This window comes from Haemaphysalis longicornis, unplaced genomic scaffold (assembly GCF_048455015.1).
Source record: "Haemaphysalis longicornis isolate Haplotype H1 unplaced genomic scaffold, Haemaphysalis longicornis Haplotype H1 scaffold_78, whole genome shotgun sequence".
NCBI lineage: Eukaryota > Metazoa > Arthropoda > Arachnida > Ixodida > Ixodidae > Haemaphysalis > Haemaphysalis longicornis.
Genome location: NW_027526441.1, coordinates 997,979 through 1,016,042, shown reverse-complemented (window position 1 = coordinate 1,016,042; position 18,064 = coordinate 997,979). Strand labels below are relative to the sequence as shown.

At 46.5% G+C, this 18,064-nt stretch overlaps 1 protein-coding gene and 1 pseudogene across 1 annotated transcript in view; one reads left to right on the top strand and one right to left on the bottom strand.

Annotated features, from left to right (window-relative positions):
* The first annotated feature begins 538 nt into the window (after positions 1-538).
* On the top strand, positions 539-9,534 carry LOC144148126 (uncharacterized; annotated as a pseudogene).
* Positions 9,535-10,446: 912 nt separating this feature from the next.
* LOC144148132 (scoloptoxin SSD14-like) overlaps positions 10,447-18,064 on the bottom strand; it is a 100,668-nt gene continuing 93,050 nt past the window's right edge. Inside the window, exon 9 of the mRNA XM_077679724.1 lies at positions 10,447-10,614. Coding sequence (XP_077535850.1) covers positions 10,468-10,614 — 147 coding nt within the window. The 3' untranslated portion in view covers positions 10,447-10,467. The remainder of the gene's footprint in view (positions 10,615-18,064) is intronic.

Below are 18,064 nucleotides of genomic sequence, written 5' to 3'. Positions count from 1 at the left end.
AATCGCACAGCTGAATGCATATGACATCATACGTTCTGTGGCGGGAAATGGGCTAGTGGGTCGCATGGCCATTTCCTTTTTTTCCTAATTATACAGCTCATTTGGGCAAAGTGTGCGTTAAAGGTGGTGTTAATATGATTCTAACGAGGCAATCTTTCGAACAAAACAAACTTGTGTTTTGTCTGCATGGCCCCCTTAAGGTGAAGGACTAAAGTAATTTTTATTTTTTTCCTGTTTTCTTTCGTTGGTCAACAGAGGGCCGTGGTTCAAAGCGAAGAGAAGCAAAAGGAAGACCGTCGTAAGTCCAGCCTCGAGAACAACGTGTGGGAATTGAGGGAGAAGCCACCCGAGAACTGGAACGCGCCCTTGCCCGACCGGCTGGCCAAGAAATTCGAGTACAGCTACATCTCCCAGGTGGCCAAGGCAGAGGCGGAAAGCGGCGGCAAGAGTTTCTGCTGCATTTCGTGACACATCCTATTTAAACTGTGAGTGATGAAAAAAAACTAAATTGGAAGCTCTCAAAATCTCGCATTTGAAGATGAAGTTCAAAATTACGAACCGCAAAGTGGGTGACGTCGTTCGTTACCCCTTGGTACACATTATTATGTGGTGTTTGTCCTTCCGATGAAACGTCCAGCTCAGTATTTGTGGTGAACTGTTCAAGCAAGAGCCCTTACACCTTCATCTCCTGGCCACTGATAGATAGAAAGTTTAAGTTTTTGGTGCTAATTGTGCCGGGCAAGAACGAGCGGGTCTTTAATAGTGAAGAGGCCTACTAATATTCGAGCCGCTCTCCTCTTCCCCATCCAACTACATTAGGCTCGTCTATGTGATATGTCGCTATGCACCTGAGGAAGGTCACTTCAAGGGACCTCAAGATGAGTACTGTTCCGTCGAAAGTGCCTGCGACCGCACTGCCCTTGGAATGCAGGCGCTCCAAACGACGATATCCGAAAGTCCGCCGCCTCGGAAATGTCCCGGAAGTCGTTCCGTTTGGGGCACAGCAAGGACTATTGCAAGTCATTTGTGTATCTCTTCATAAGTAAGATTTTCTAGAATGAGCCCATTGCGATGACAGCAGAAGACATATGGAGCTACGTTGCGACAGAGCTGATGAACTCAGAGTTCAGAGTTCGTGACCGGTGCAAGTTTGGGTCCTTCCTGTCTTGGACTCGTTACCAGGTCGGTGTGGAAGCAAAGACTCATGGTAAGGTGTTGAGTCAAACGTCAGGCGATGTAATGATAGGTGCGGGTGGACTGGCGCTTTGTGGGACAGGTTGCCTGTACACCTGGGCACGTAGTGTTGAAGAGCTTCCGCGAAGACTGTGCGACTCGCGGCCGGTGGATCGTCTTCTATTTATGGACGAAAGCAACTACAGGTGAGAGGGAGGATGGTCTTTTGCGCTAGACTTAGCTTGTAGAACACATCTTTTTTTTTTTTTTTGGGGGGGGGGGGGGGGGGGCTTTGTTTGTCTTGTTATGATCCCACCCTAAGCAAGAGGAGCTGAGTGTTAAAAGCCAGCTAGGTGTAGCAGGAAAGTAGGCCTGTAGTAAAAAAACGTTCTTGCAAGAAACTAAAAGACTTTGGCAGCTGTGAAGAGGGGCGCATATAGGGCATCGAATACCACCTTAAGTGGACTTATTAAACTAATTCATTTCCTTTATTGACCTTTTTTATTATGCATTGAAGCGAAATATTGATCTTTCTTTAGATAAAGATCAATGGTTTGCTCTAATGCATAATGCATCGTCAAGCATGGCGATACGAATATTGACATGCATGCTTGCAGACACAAACGCACCGAGTGACTTCCATTATACCATAAATAAACGTGGTCTAAGTAATTTAACAAAAATCTTCATACGATTTACGATAGGCCGATCTCTACTCGATGTGTTTTTGCTAAAATCCGAAACAACGTATGGCCGATGTGGTGCATACAGATATTAGTGGTCACCTTGAGGTAAAATGCTCACTGAAAAAATAATAACCTAATAAAAAGTCATGCCAACAAATTATCTACAGAATATTACCCCAGCAGATCTAGAAATTCAGAAACATCCTTCTGAAAAAATACACGTGTAGAGTCGATAGCATCGCGGAAAGCCGTAACATCTTCACTGCCAGAAAATAATTTGGCAGCGCGATTGCAGTAGGAACTTGGGAAACATAAGCATATTAAAACAAAACGCAAAAAAAATTTCATTCGTACCCGTGGAAGCGTAACTGAGACCTTTTGACTATCGCAGTCACCTGTCTACAGACAATGCACAAAAGCTTATCGCTTACATTGTTTTCGCGCACGCGCACACAAACGCATGCACGTGCGATAAAACCCTGAGCTTTTGAAACAACTTCAAAGACAAAAAAAGCATATTTTCGCGCTGTGATATTGCGCAAAAATACTGTAAATGCGAAAAAAGAATTCAGCACGCTGGCATTCACTCAGGCCGAAATGTGACAGAACATTTGGCTTTCAAACAAAGACCACTAAAGCTGCGTGCAAAGGCAATCGTGGCTGCTAAAACGTTAAACAACCTTGTACTTGTAGGAATGAGTCAAAACACATTTCGCGCATATTGAGAGTTTTGTGGCATGAAAACGTGACAATGAAGGCTGATTTACAACTAAAAGCGCAGGCAGAGTCGCCCAGACGAGCATGTCTTCATGATGATGATGATTAGAGCCCCCCCCCCCTTTGTTTCGGGAAGTCGGTTGTTACCATCCGGCTTGCCTCTGTTATTCTACTTATTTGCCTTACCTTAACAATCCTAATGGGTTAGCCCCCTTCCCCCCGGTTTTAAACTCCTATTACTTGCCCCTTCCCGCCTTTGCACACCTGTTTACCTCCCCCCCCTTCGGTTCTAAACTCTAATTCGGTATACTGCTCTTCCTACGTCCAACTCTCTTCCCTACTTTTCTTCCACCACCACTCCAGCGGCCTGTTCGTCACGTGTATGGCCCTGAAGTTGAGGCTCCCCCTCACACAAAATCCAAAGCCTCCGGGAACGTTGTTTCCCCATCGTTCTGCCGCGCTCGTATCTCTGTGCAGTCTATGAAAGTATGCTCTACGGTCTCCCGATTCCTGACGCAGCATACACAAGTTTCGTCGTGTTGCCTGTAGTTAGCCGTGTATTCCCGTGTTCTCAGACATCCCGCCCGTGCTTCAAAGAGCAATGCACTGCCTCGCGTGTTGCCATGGAAACCTTCCTTCCTCATTTCTAGTTTCTCGGTTCTTTAATTCTCCAGGGTTTTTTACCTTTCATTCTCTGAACCCAATTCGTAATCTGTGCTTCTTTTACCTGCTTTTAGATGCGACGGCATCTCATTCACTCGCCTTGTCCCTCCATACGGCATTGTCGTTGTCCGTCCACACCCGTCCCCCATTCTACTCGCCGCGCGAGATGCGCTCTCTGCCGCTCACCCCCTCTCCTTTCCGATAGTGAACACTCTCTCGCGAGGGGCATTGGATTGGATTGGATTCGATTCGATTCGATTGGCTTGAATTGGATTGGATTTGGATTGGATTGCATTAAAGTGGATTGTGTTGGATTGTGTTGCGTCATAGCCGCGCCACGTTGCGTCATAGCTGCGGCAGGGGGTTCACGGTACGTTTCACGCGATGGGAGAATCAACCTAACGGAAACAACAACGGAACCCCCTATGCGTCGCATCTACACAGGGGTTCCCTCGAGGGGAGGTGGGAGTAATTTTTAACTGTTGTGCATGCCCCACCTGTTGTGGATGCCCCACTCCACGGACTGTCCATGCTCCTCATATACAGGTACCTAAACACACTCGCGGCACATTTTTATTCTTCCATGTCCCGTAGTCTCTACTCAAATTGTATCTTGCTCTGCGCCTCCCTTGACTCAAAAGACGCCCAGCCCATATCCCCCTGTACCGCTTCATTCGTAGATCTGCTATGGGCCCCTAGGGCCAGCCTGCCTACCACCCTCTTATTTACCTCCAAACCCGCTTGGGTCTCTGACTTCAAGCATAAAGCCGGATTTCGGAAAGTCAATCCTGGTACCATGACCCCCTTCCAGACTGCCCTCACCACCTCGTATTTGTTGTAGCCCAACAGTGCTCTATGTTTCCTTATAGCCGCGTTCCGGCTCCGTATTCTTTTAAGGTGGGCCTCATGTGCATGCGCGTAATCTGCGCCGTCATTAAGCCACACTCCTAAATATTTATACTCCTTTACCCTTGGTATTTTCGCTTGTTGAACTGATACCGATTTGTGCTCCGTGTCGTCGTAGAAGACCATGATGCTCGATTTTTTTCTGCTGAAGGACAGCCCAAGGGGAGTTACTTCCTCTCCGCAGATACCCATCAGACCCTGCATGCCTATCCGGTCATCCTCCATCAGCAATATGTCGTCTGCATAGATTAATCCTTTGATTCGCTGTTCCACCACCTGCCCGTTTTTAATGTATGATAAATCGAATCCCATCCTACTGCCCTCTAGCGTCCTTTTTAAACCCGCCTTGTAGATCATGAACAGCAGTGGAGATAGAGGACATCCTTGTTTAAAACCCTTGCAGGTGTATACATGCCTATTGTATGTTGTCGTTTTCTATTGTGTCTGCTGGTAACATGTATTGCAGAAAAATGTTTTTACGCATATTGTATAACTTTGGGTTCTCATTATTGGAAATTAAGAGGCAAATACACCAACCAGGGGCGTTTATTCAAAGCGGTCCCAACCAAGGGCGCTTATTCAAAGCGGTCCCAACGTTTCGGAGCCAACTCGGCTCCTTCATCAGGGGTGACTATGTACGACAAGAAGCAGCGGTTATATAGGTGTCTTCTTCTTTTTCTTTTTTCTTACTGGATTCTTGCCCTTGCGCGTCGGAGGCCGTGGGCGTAGATGGTGGGAAGGGCTCCGAGGGATCTGTTGAGGCCTTGCCGGTTCCCTTGTATGTGCCAGGTCTCAAGCAGTAATCTTTGTGAGTAATTGGCTTCGGTGCCAATCACTTGCTCGCCGTCAAAGTTAATCCTGTGGTCAGCTTTTTCGCAGTGCTCGGCCAATGCACTGCGCTGAGTGTCGGCCTTGCGAACGCCGTTGCGAACACTCAGCGCAGTGCATTGGCCGAGCACTGCGAAAAAGCTGACCACAGGATTAACTTTGACGGCGCGCAGGTGGTTGGCACCAAAAGCAATTACTCACAAAGATTACTGCTTGAGTCCTGGCACATACAAGGGAACCGGCAAGGCCTGAACAGATCCCTCGGAGCCCTTCCCACCATCTACGCCCATGGCCTCCGACGCGCAAGGGCAAAAGTCCAGTAAGAAAAAAGAAAAAGAAGAAGACACCTATATAACCGCTGTTCTTGTCGTACATAGTCACCCCTGATGAAGGAGCCGAGTTGGCTCCGAAACGTTGGGACCGCTTTGAATAAACGCCCTTTGTTGGGACCGCTTTGAATAGACGCCCTTGGTTGGTGTATTTGCCTCTTACATTTAACTCAACCAGACAGAGTTCTGTCGAAGATGTTCACATTAATTATTGGAAATGTACATTTTTTTGCATTTTTCCTAATTTTCTTATTTTTTTCTCTCTGTATTGCTGGATCTTATTTCTAAGCACGCATATTTAATTTGAACATGTCCTCTGCTGTGAACTCCTCTGTTGTGAACTCCACAGGGTCAGGAGCCCTCGTCAGGCACTCAATGCCTTTAGCTCCTGCCCCTTCAACAGGAATTGTAACAACGTTGGTTGGTTGGTTGGTTGGTTCCTTATGTTATGGCGCGTACTCACGCGGGGGATTGGCCAAGAAGCTGCCAGTAATAATTAGGCTGTGACCCGGTTTATTTTAGAGAAGAAAAAAAAAGAAGTACGAGAAAAAACATTGAGAGTAGAAAAAAAAAAATCTTTGGATTGAACAGGATTGTCTGCTGAAAAATAAAGCCTTCTTCTTCTTCGTCTTCTTCTTCTTCTTCTTCTTCTTATCCCCTCCCACACTATTTTCATTTGGTTCTCCCGGTATAGCTCTCTGAGTAAGTTAATAAATTCTGCCGCTACCCCCTCGTGCTCCAGCACCAAGGAGAAGTGCAAACGTATGCCTTTAGTTTTATTAAGAGTGCATTAGTATATTTCATAAACACGTATCGGTAACATTTTGATTGTTCGTCGTAGCGTTTACTTAGTGCTTCAAAATGTTTGAGCTTCATGTTTGTGCTTCATGTGCAATTTGGGTCTTTGAAGGTTTGCGATCGATTAGACACACTTTAGGAGTAGATTGGACGCCCTTTTAGGGAAGGTTTTCATGTACTTCTGACGCAGTTTTGATCTTAGAAAGCTTTTGTGCGTCTCTCAACTTTTTGTAGGAAGGGAGGGTAAATTTTTTCAACTGTTTTCGATCGGTTTATTTAGTTTTTCACAGGGTCTCTGCCATGTAATATTGTGCTGCAGTAAGCAGGTAATTCTGAGTCCCTAGGACCCTTCTGAAGCCTACTATCTTGGTAATGGCAGCAACGTTTCCTGTCGAATAGAGTTGCAGTGAGATGTGGTCTGCCCAAGCTTTTGAATAATGCAAACTTGCATGTTGGGTTCCTGGTTTCTTTATGGAATTGCAGCCGTGGAGTTGCTAGCATTCTCATACCCCATGACAGTGAGTCTTGAGACATATAGCAACAACTGGACTTTCCAGTTAACAGAGTGGGTGTCTAGATTATATATTTAAGGTCACTGTATTCGTTGTGGCTTTTCCTCAAAATTATATCCTTCCTGTCCACTGGTGGCTGGTAAATCTTCCCTTGGGCACACTGTCGGCATTCTACTCGAGCAGCCTGGGAGGCGTGCTCCACGAAATGGGCCACACCTTTGGCTTGGGTCACACGGCCGAGGGCATCATGGGGCACGGGTTCCACGACATCGCCCACGTCTACATGGTCTCTGACCGTAACGTGGAAGACGTAAGTGGGCCTCAACTTTTTCAGAGCCCTCTGTATCCATGTCTGAGTGGAAACCGTATTTTGGCTAAGGTAGAGCTTATTATGACATTGTCTCAGACGGTTGCCATTCTTGGAATATAACACTGCCTGAAGTGTTTGTGGGAGTCAGGCATAAACCTGAGGTTTATGCGGAAAAGAGCTTAATAGAGTGGCTTCAAGTTGCCCCATGAAAATGTTGGCATAGGTCGGCGGGAATGGAGTACCCATGCTGGTTCCAAAAACTTGCAAAAAGTAAGAAGAGTCGAATTTAAAATATTTGAGAGTTAAAACTAGTTTTAACAAAGTTATGTACACTTCTGGCACATGTTGGTGCGGGTTCTCTGATAGAGATTTTGAAATAGCTTCAATTCCTTCGACGAAAGGGATGTTTGTATACAATGCGGCAACGTCAAGAGTAACAAGGAGGGTTCGACTGGGTAGGCGCCCACCCTTATTTATCTCTTCTATTATGCGGAGGAAGTGGGGGGTGTCCTGAACGAATGAAGGAAGAAGAGTCGGAATGTCAGATAGGTATTGATTCAGAAACAGGTAATGCTTCTGTTGGGGTATTGTTATTCGAGACTATGGGTCTGCCGGGAATGTCGGCAGTGAACAATAATTCTATGGAGACTTTGTGGACTTTTGGGAGCAGGTAAAAACGGTCTGCATGCTTATTATTCAGTTTCATGAAATTTAAGTCCGTGGTCGCTATTAATTCTCTAGATCGCAGATCTGTGAGGCTCTGATGGATTTTTAGGCTGTATTCCTGGCTCGGATCGTTATGTAAGGGCTTGTAGTAGCAAGGGTTATTGAGCTGCCTATAAGCTTCATCTTTGTATTTTCCCATAGGTAAAACAACTACGCTACCACCTTTGTCGGCTGGCTTTATGACTATGTCGGTTCTGGCTGATAGGCTATTCAGGGTAACTTCTTCCGACGGAGTTAGGTTCTTGCGCTTGTTTGATCGCTTGGTTGTTGCCAATATTTCTCTTGATACTGATTTTATGTACAGATCTAATTCTGGAAATTGATCTACATCTGGAGTCCAAGTGCTAGGAGGGTGGAGGGTGCATTCGTTAATGTCAGGTTGGTCCTTTTTTTCCGAAAAAAACTCGCTTAGTCTCATTCTCCGAGAAAAACCAGTGAGATCTTTATGTTACTCGTATTCATTCACACGGTTATCTGTGGGACAGAAAGTTAGACCTCGTTCTAGGATACCTTTTTCGTCGGCCGGAAGTGGTTTGGAAATGTCAATGACGTTGCTGGGGCCGGTAGTGAGGGAGCTCGTTTTTTATATAGGATTATTGGCTGGGGAATGAGGTTCTACTAAAGCAATCTCTGTAGCGGGGGCAACATTGCATGACCTAATACTTCATTGTCAGGGCTATCGAGATGCTGATTTTCTATAGTGCAAGCTGTAATTCGCGAGGGAAGCTGGTCACGTTGAAACTTAACCGCTTGCCTATTACTAAGATCATTTTCCTTACGATTTATAAAAATATTGAGATGTATTTTTTCCTGCTCAGTTAGCGAAAGAGCTTCAATCTGGTCGTTGAAGAGGCTGAGTTGGCTAGTACAGTGATCTCTAAGAATTTCTAGGAGGGAAAGCGAAGCATTATTGAGAATGCCTTACCACCAGGCAGCTAGTTCAGGAGGGAGCAAAATGCAGATTTTGCGGAATTTACATCTTGAATCGTTATTATAGCATAAATGGAGATAATTCATCGAACAGAATGTTGAAAACAAAAAAAAGAAAAAATATAAAAAGATAGCGAAAATGGCGAACCGTGTTACGCCCTTCATTTATTCAAAAATGAAGAGTTAGCGGAAGTAACTCCTGCAATTGTTATAATAGTGTAAATAAAGATAATGGATCACACAATGTTTAGAAATAAAAAAAAATTGGATTAAAGAACTCAAACTCTAGACAAGCAGCATAAGTTGCTACTCATTAGTAGACAATTCTCGGACTTTCTGCAGATTTTTTTCAAGATAATTTATTTGTTTTTTGGTAATGTTTTTTATACTTCATTCACCATTTTGGCACTTTAACGTCCTTTGCCCCACGAGTGAGTTCCCAGAACGCGTGCTGATTGACACTGACGCGCTTGCGAGTTCTCGTTGGCGTGGTGTTGCCGTATGCACCGACTGCTTGCGGGCACCGTCCCCAATCAGCCGACCCTTGGCCTTGTGCGAACGCGCCTTTTACTATACGGGCACGAGCCAGACAAGCTCCAAATATGGGGGGAAAGCGCATCGCATTTGAGCTTATATAGGGACGCGGAGGGCGTGCATTCACTGCGTACGCGCCGGCTAGTTATTGTTACGATTCCAAGCCGAGCTGGTAGGCCTATCTGACGCATTGCAGCCGACAACATGACAGGTATGGTGATTACTGAGATATCGAGAATGCCCATCCAACAATAACGTCGGATGCCAAGCACGTTGTTTCACAGAACCGAAACCAAAACTGGTCTGAATTCTGATCTTCGACATCGTCCAATCACAGTAGCAGCTCGTATGGGCGCACAGCTCTAGTTGGTGCGGCCACTGGAGACCGTGCATGGTACTTTTTCTTCTTTCAGGTTTTATAACGTAGATATCACCTTGTCGACCGGATAAACTATGAAAAGTATGTCTATTTGTGCCGCTCTACGCAATGCAAGCAAAAACCGAATCTTGACAAATTCACTTCAGTGTTCTAAACAAGCGTCTTTCGCGGGTGGGAGGGAGCTGAATAAGTTACGAAAAGCTAGTTCTTTCAACTTTAACAAAGTTTTTTTTTGTATTCATGGCCCCTTTGAGATAACATGATTAAAACTCGAAGCTGTATCCCACGCACCTAAGTGAAAGTCCGTAATGTAAGGTACATCGACCATGTCGGAATGGCGCCTTGCGTGCATATCGCGAGACACCCAGGTTTCTATTCCGATCACGGGAAGCGTTTTTTTCTCAAGGTACCTGATGTGCCTGTGTGGAATCCCATTGTGTAAGTCGGTTTTCCTGAGGTGCGTTTTGGTCGTCACGATTTGGATTTTTGACTGTTGCTTTGGACGTTCAAGACATTCGCTTTCCGCAATAGAAACCTTCGCGTTTCAACCATTTTTCACTTCACTCCGCACTGATCATCATCGTCAATGAAAGTTGGCTTTTCTGCGGTGCGTTTTTCAGGAACGTCGCCATGCGCGAGCCATTGAAACATCGTTTTAATAAATGGGCACGCTGCTTCGCCAGAACGAGTTTACAGCGCATTGGTTGGCCAATTGGCCAGCCCGTCGGTCGGTCAGTCGGTGGCTCAGTCAGCTGCTTGGTAGGTAGTTGGGTCAGTCGGTTACTCAGTCAGTCCGCCAGTCAGTCGGTTGGTTGGTGGGTCAGTCAGTCAGTTTATTTCTTGATACACAGAGATCGCGAGTTTTCCTGATTCGATTTCAACGAAACATTAAAGTGCCTACGCTTGTACTAAAGAATGCATTCACAATGTACATCACACTAATGCAGACGATAAGTGTGAAATTTCAAATAATATTTTACTCTCCATCCACGTCACCACCTTTTCTATAGTCAGAGTTTGCGTAAAGGCGGTCGCCGTCTCTTCGCACACCCATGATCACTGAGAACCTCGCTGTTTTGTTGGTTACATTATGACCCATGCTCCTCAGTTGTTCCGTTTCGTTCTGTAAATTGAACAAAAAAGATAGTATTATTGATGTGTCTGGGTTGTCATTCTAATATGTCAAATTAAAACACAGGGAAATTTGCACCGCTTCAGCATGGTCTGTTTCATTCCAGCATAGATGCTTGGAATTTCGCCGACAACTGGCCAGTGATAATCTATGGGCAGTAAGGCCACCTTTCAAGACACTTGCAAGAGCAGGACGTAGATTATACCGTGAAAGGAAACGAGCAGTTGAGGCAGTTCTGGCAGCAGCACTGAGCACCCCTTCCAGCTATTTGGTTCGTTCTTCTAGTAGCTTGTGGAAACTTGATTGCAGAAGAAGCAACATTCGTACACATTTAACATGTAATACGTCAACAAATGTTCTTCAGGGGCAGTTAAGTGCGCGTGGTATTATGACGCAAGCTATACAGCAGCCCGAGATCATAATAGTCGAACAAGTGCACAGGGGTGTATATGATGTGCTTGACAACCTTTACGCAAATTATGCCTTCGTTTGAAGTACCATTTGTTTGCTTCATGATGTTGTATTTTCCTGCACGGTAAAAGTGGGGAGCCGACAAGTAAGGCGGAGGCCTGGAAGCGCTACAGTTTTAAAGCAAAGCTTTCTACCTCTAACAGCCGACCGCTCTTTCGTGGCGTGCGGAACAACAAACTCCCAACGCCGAGGAGGCGTAGGCGGGGGGAGGGAGGGGGAGGGAGAGGGTTTCACTAACGGAGCACACTGTAGATGGCACGGCGAATTTACCCAGCGTTCCCCGCGCGGTACGGCTTCGTCGTCTGCTTTAGTGACGGTTGCTTTGGGCCTGTTTTGGGACAGCTTCGCGTTCATTGCGCGCTGCCTTCCCATGGCTTGATTAACTTGTTCGACCGAACCGCCAGGTTAACCTGCACCCGACGTAATTAAGTGGTCGTAGGGCAAACCTACGTTAAGGATTGATTTGCAGGGCGGGAAAACAAAATGTACAAACCACATACAAATGATACCTTTTTTTTACGTACTGCTTGCCACGACTGGCAAGCAATGTGCAATGGCAAGCAGCTGCTTCCCCATCGAAACACGCTATTGCACTTGCTTGAGGTCATCTTATCCTTTATTTAAAATGTACCCTACTCAGTATGCCACATGTGAATTCTATCCATATTTGGGAAGCCAGGGATAGCATTCCTCTTTGGTGGCGTAAGGAAAAGCACAATAACTGCCTACAGGGATGTATTCCGACGTATTGCAGCCCAAGACTGCTCAAAAACTTTACAGAGACAGTACTTTTTATCTTTCTGCAAGCAGCTTCAAGGTACGCTAAGCACAAAGAAAACATGGCACGTATTGCGCTCTCTAATGGGCAAAGAACAGACGCGCACCGTTACTTCCAACCAAATTTACCGACTGATACAAACCTCAGACTTGTTCCCTGAGGAACTTGTACAGTCAGTTAGGCGGAAAATATTTGGTCACGTATCCCAATACCCACCACCAAATGGTTCTAAGCATGATACTGCAGACCACAATACATAGCTAGACTCCCCATCCACCACTGAAGAACTTCATCGGGTGCTATAAATGTAAAAACGGAACAGCGTCATAGGACACGGTCGAATAAGCAACCGACTGTTCAACCTTTCTGCGTGCTGCCTATCACGACCACGAAAACGACGATACAGTAGCGCATAACGGGATCGAGTTCATCGAGCCCGTCAGGCCGCTGTTCGCAAGCTGGCTGCATCACCATTAAATAGTTATCTTCCTCCTTGAGTTTGGCTTTTCGGCATTCGTTGCTCAACAATTTTGGTGCCGAAACCCGGGAAAATGGCCGGGGTCTGCTCAGGGCTTCGAGGAGATCGAGCGTCATGGAAAAAGCAAGTGGAAGCGTGCATCTTGTCGGGCAGGGCGCTGTTCGGTCTGGTCGCCATGCCAATACATAGTTTTCTTCCGCCTTGAGTTGCGTCTTTCGGCACTTGTTGCTCAACACGACTACTACGCCGCCTCGACGACAAAACGATACACACCCTGCTTGACCTGTTCGATCAACACTGAGAAGTCAGACTTCTGCCTGAACACTAGAAAAGAGCAGCATGTCAAACGCATACCGAAACGCCCCCACCCCTAGGGCTAAAAAATATCTTGTGTTGGCTAACTTTTTGAGCACATGGTACATAGACGTCTTACCAAGCACCTCGAAACAACCGCACAGTATCCCAACAGCGTGTTTTGGTTTCGTACCAGACTTTCCACTCAAGACGTGCTGTTACAACTAAAAGAGTAAGTAATCCAAACCCTCAGCCGCAGTCATCAGAAATGATCATGACTCTCAATTTGCAGGGAGCTTTCGATAACGTTTATCATTCTGCAAACCTGGAGAATCTTGCCTCTACACACTGCGGCCATCGAAAGTTCAACTACGTCAAGGCTTTCCTCTTCAACCGAACGGCCACACTTCCACTCGGCCCTCACTCGACCCCCCTCACTCTACTGGGCCCTCACTTTACCCTAAGCCTCGGTTTCCTCTTTAATAGTGCTTTTCTTCATCTACCCGTAGAACTCGACTACATCCCACACCCTTACAATGCTTTCTACACCGACGGCATCACGTTGTGGAGAACTCAAGGGTCAGTTGAAGCCCAACGAGACACCCTGCAACAAGCCATAAACACCATTAATACTTATCTCATACCGCAAGGGCTACGCTGTCAAGCCGAGAAGTCTGCAGTACTGATGTGTCGACCGCGCACACGTGTGACCCCCTAGGCCCCCATTGAATCCTAATCTGAAGATAAAAAAAAATCAGGGAAACTCGCACTCACGCGCAAGGCTTGAATGTGGAATCTGTTGTAGGTTATCACTGACGGACACGAAGTTGACATTTAGTATCGTTGTGGTGGCGTGGTTGACGTCGGCTGCATGACATTTTAATGGACGTTTGTTGAGCAAGGCCAGAGTGAGCTCATCTTTGTCGCACGCCGCTCTGCATGCGCGACTTATCGTCTCTAGTGAAGGCTTCGCACACCGAGCCCCTCGAAGCGCGGCTTTTTCCTCGGCCGTCCGAACTATCCGACGCCCGGCCATGTGGACAGACTGATTGATCACCTGCAGCAGCTTTGACATTCAAGTCGCGGTTCGTCTACGGTACGCAGCGCATTCAAACAACACGAGGACGAACGTACGACGGGCCTACGTTATGACGTGTCTTTCTCGTTCCGAGCAAGTGTTGCCATGATACGACGAACGCTAGTTTGTTTGTGGCCAACACTGGCCAATCTCCCTAAGTGGGTATGCTTGGCTTGATGAACGCGAGCACCTTCTACTAGACGCAGGGGAGGCCAGAAATCTTAGGAAAATCCAGAACAATACCTACCCAGATAAGTCCAGATTAGCATTGATGTTTCCGGATAAGTATAACTAAGAATACCATAAATGCCATCAGAAGGCAGACCTCTTCCACACTATGTGAAGCTGCCCGACCATATGGCAGCTTAGCACGAGGGACGTGTGCTTGAGGCACGCGTCCACAAACGCTTGGCCTTTTCTTAGTATTTTTAACTGGGGACACCATACACAAATGGTTTGCTCAACAGCTTCGCTGTGAAAACACTCTTATCCCACAAGTGCATACTTTACGTATTCTTGGCGTGCCTTTCCATCATCGGGGCTCGGAAGCTGCCTTTATCCTTCAACTGAACAGAACATGCGTCCATCTTACTCATGTGATACAAACTGTAATCACCCAACACGGGGGGTGGGGGGGAAGAGAGAATGAATTCTGCAAGCTCAGACAAATACTGCTACTTAGTCGCATTACCTACGGACGCCGTATGCTGCAGCCAAACCCACCGAGTTGACAAAACGTGACATTGTAGGGAAAGCTTATAAAACAGCCCTTGATCTTCCCACCTTCATGCACACACAAAACGTCCTTGAACTGGGTACTCGCAAAACCGTTATGGGGCTTCTTGAAGCACAACACACGACTGAAATCTATCGCCTGAAACTTACTCCAATAGGATGACACCTGATCGGTCCTCTGGGACATGACACCCCGAACATTTACTACATGCCCCCAAGATCCCCATTTTCATGCATCAACGAATTCACATCGCCCCTATCCCGAGGCACATGCACCCAACTCACAACAGGGGCCGAAGGCTAGCTCGTGTGGGAACGCTACAAAGAAGACAACAGAAACTCAAGCTTCCGATATACAGACATTGCGCGCACTGAACATGATCGGCGCACCACAATTGTGGCTCTCGACTTCATGGGTACCACGATGACTACTCCCACGTACCGCGGAATCTCTCCCGCTACCCGCTGAATCCCTCGCCATAGCTCACAACGCTACCACGCCTCGCAGTCAACCTCCCCCCTTCCGATTGTTACCAAATCTCCCTAGGCGCGCCTTCACTACTGTCATGGAAAGCTCTTCTCGTAGCAATTTACGTTCTACATGAACTTCTCATCAACTATTCATCACAATATAAACCCCTGCTCACACCGGCCTGCTTGGGAATGAAGCAGCCCATGCTGCAGCCCGCGAGATACACAACCGGGTATCCTCAGCATCCGAATCGGCAGCCACGGAAGACATCGCCATCAATCTATGACAACCCCTGAAGTCATTCTCACCAACTACAAGTACCTCCACTACAAATATCCTCCATCACACCGGTGCCTCACTCACTCCGAAGCGTACACCATGGGAAGCCTACAAACAGATAACTACCGCTAAGTTCCGAGAGAACGCCCTCCTCTAACAAATCGCCGCTCCCTTTTAGGGGTGAAATATTCAATTTACTTAACGATCCCAAAGATCGCCCACACACTACAATTGGTGGCTTTATCGCCGAGTGAGTGAGGGAAAAACATTTTATTGAGCCGGTGAAGTGGGAGTGGTTCCTTATTCCAGGAAGCCATTTGACGAGCGGGCAGCCTTCGCTCTGGAGGCCAAACGTGTCTGGACGTCCAGATCGCTGCTGGTCACCAAGTTCTCCCATAGCTCAGGGGTGTGAAGGGGGATGGAAGAGGAAGGAGGTTGGGATTGTACTTGCACTCTAATATGATGTGAGTAAGAGTACCGGGTTGTAAGCAAAATTTGCATTCGGCCGGCAATTTCGTTGGAAATATAGGATGGAGGCGGGCTGGGTGAGGGAAGGTATTGCTCTGCAGTCGGCGAAGTAGGGATTCTTCTTCTTGTGAGAGTTTAGGATGTGGAGGAGGGAAGTGCTGTCGTTCGAACCGGTAATATTGAGTGATATTTTGAAAATGAGTGAACAAAATAAACACGAATCATATATTCATTTGTTGATACGGTCACTTGTTTGGCTTACCGCACTTGACCCGAAAGTTTGTCCTTATCGTATTTTTTCTTAATATCTCCGCAGTTGGGGTTGGCGGTGCGGCCACTTTTTTGTAGTTTCTCTCACCTGACCCGAAAGTTCTCTCATCCACTATTTTTCACTTTATATCACTGCATAATGGGTGGACGTTCTTTCGGAACTTTACGGCACTACGACTGTACACGGCTTCCGCACACTGCTCCTACGCTCTACCCGAACACCTATCAGCCATGTAATGCCCCACTGAAAACTTTCCACCTTGTCCTTGAATGTCCGCACTGTACAACTTTACCTCTCCTACCTCCCCGACTGAACCCTACCCCTTCCCATGAGCAGTGGGGGAGGCTGCTGGTTAGTTCCGACCGGGAACATCGAGCTATGCTGCTCGCCCGGCGGTGACGGCGGCGTCCTCACGCAGCCTCCTGAGCACACCCCTTTCCCTTACCCCTTTTCTCTATAATAAGCCTTTGTTTATCATCGCCCCCCATGTACCCTAATCAATATTATCTTCGTGTGCGCATATATTGCCGCCCTCTCGCCTACGTATACACACTCCCTTCACGTTCTCGGGCTGTGGAAGACCTTTCCCCCGGACTCCCTTCCTGGTACACGACATCCACTCTTAGCGAGAAATATCATGCCCACACGTGCGTTGTATAAATCCTCGAAGAGTCCCATGTTCCTCTGCTCCAGAGTTTCTAAAACTGTCTCGCTTCCAGTAACGAGAGAGGCTCACCGCTGTCTTCTTACGGTGTTGGTGTTTACTGACGTTGTGTCCTCATCATGCCTGACCACCTTTCTAACAGGAAATTTCTAAGCCTTTTTACCAAGCGTTGTCGTTCTAGTACATTATCTGCATATGTCATCCCACTCCGTTTTCTAACGCCTTGGAGGCGAAAAGCAAAAACGCCCGTGTGTGCGAGATTTCGGTGCATGTTAAACATCGCCAGGTGGTCAAAATTAATCCGGAACCCTCCACTGCGGTGCGCCTCATCGCCTTCGTTGCATGGGTGCGTTAAACCCTAAAACCAATCAATCAATCAATCAATCAATCAATCAATCAATCAATCAATCAATCAATCAATCAATCAATCAATCAATCAATCAATCAATCAATCAATCAATCAATCAATCAATCAACTTATAATGCTTTAAAACTAGTTCTGAATAAAAGGCTTTTTTCGGGACATTTATATGCCACCACGTAGCGAGGTCTACTGTACCACCCAGATTTCTGCATTACAGTGTTGATGGACTGAGTGTGATCCACTGCTGAGTTCCCTTTCCTAAGTAGAGCCTGTTCCCTCGGTTGTTTAATATCTAGGGTGCCATTCATACTGTTAAATCATATTTGGTAAACAGCTTGTATAGAACAGCTTGTATAGGCTGACAGGTATATTTAGGTTGACAGATTTATTTGGCTAACGTATAATATTGCCATAGCATTTTTCCCGAAATAGAATTACGCTGGAATTTTCCTAGTACAGTGGCTCCTACAACTTTTACCTGCTACCTGCTACTTAAACATCAACTTTTGGCGTTGCCAGTGGCCTGGCGAGCATGATTTAGTGGGCGTCTACCTCCCTCCCTATTCCCCCTCTTCCCCCTCCAGCGACCTTCGGTCCTCCCCTTCCTAATAAAAGAATTTATCATCATCATCATCTATCACAAAATTTGTGTTTATTCTATCTTCAGCTGAGGCTTTCCCCTTCATTCCGCGAAGGGCCATTTCAAGCGCTTCTATTGTTCGAACTTCGATAGAACCTCATGAGCCAAGCTAGCCTTCTCATGACTGATTCCTCGTACCATGTTTATAGAGTATAGCTAGCCGTTCATAAGTTCCACTACTTCCACTTCCATTATCTCGTCCACGTTGTTCCTAAAGTTTTCAGTTTGATCTCTTAGTGCGTACGTTTTCTTTCTGCCAATAACATGTTTCTCTGCTTCCCTTATATAGGGACCACGAAGACAAATTGCAAATTTGGTTCTTTCGAAAGATTGTCTCGTTAGAGTAACACTGACAACACGTTTAACACAAACTTCACTAAAATAAGCGATATAATTGAGAGAAAGGGAATGGCCATTCAATGCACTACTTCATTTGCCGCCCTAGAAAC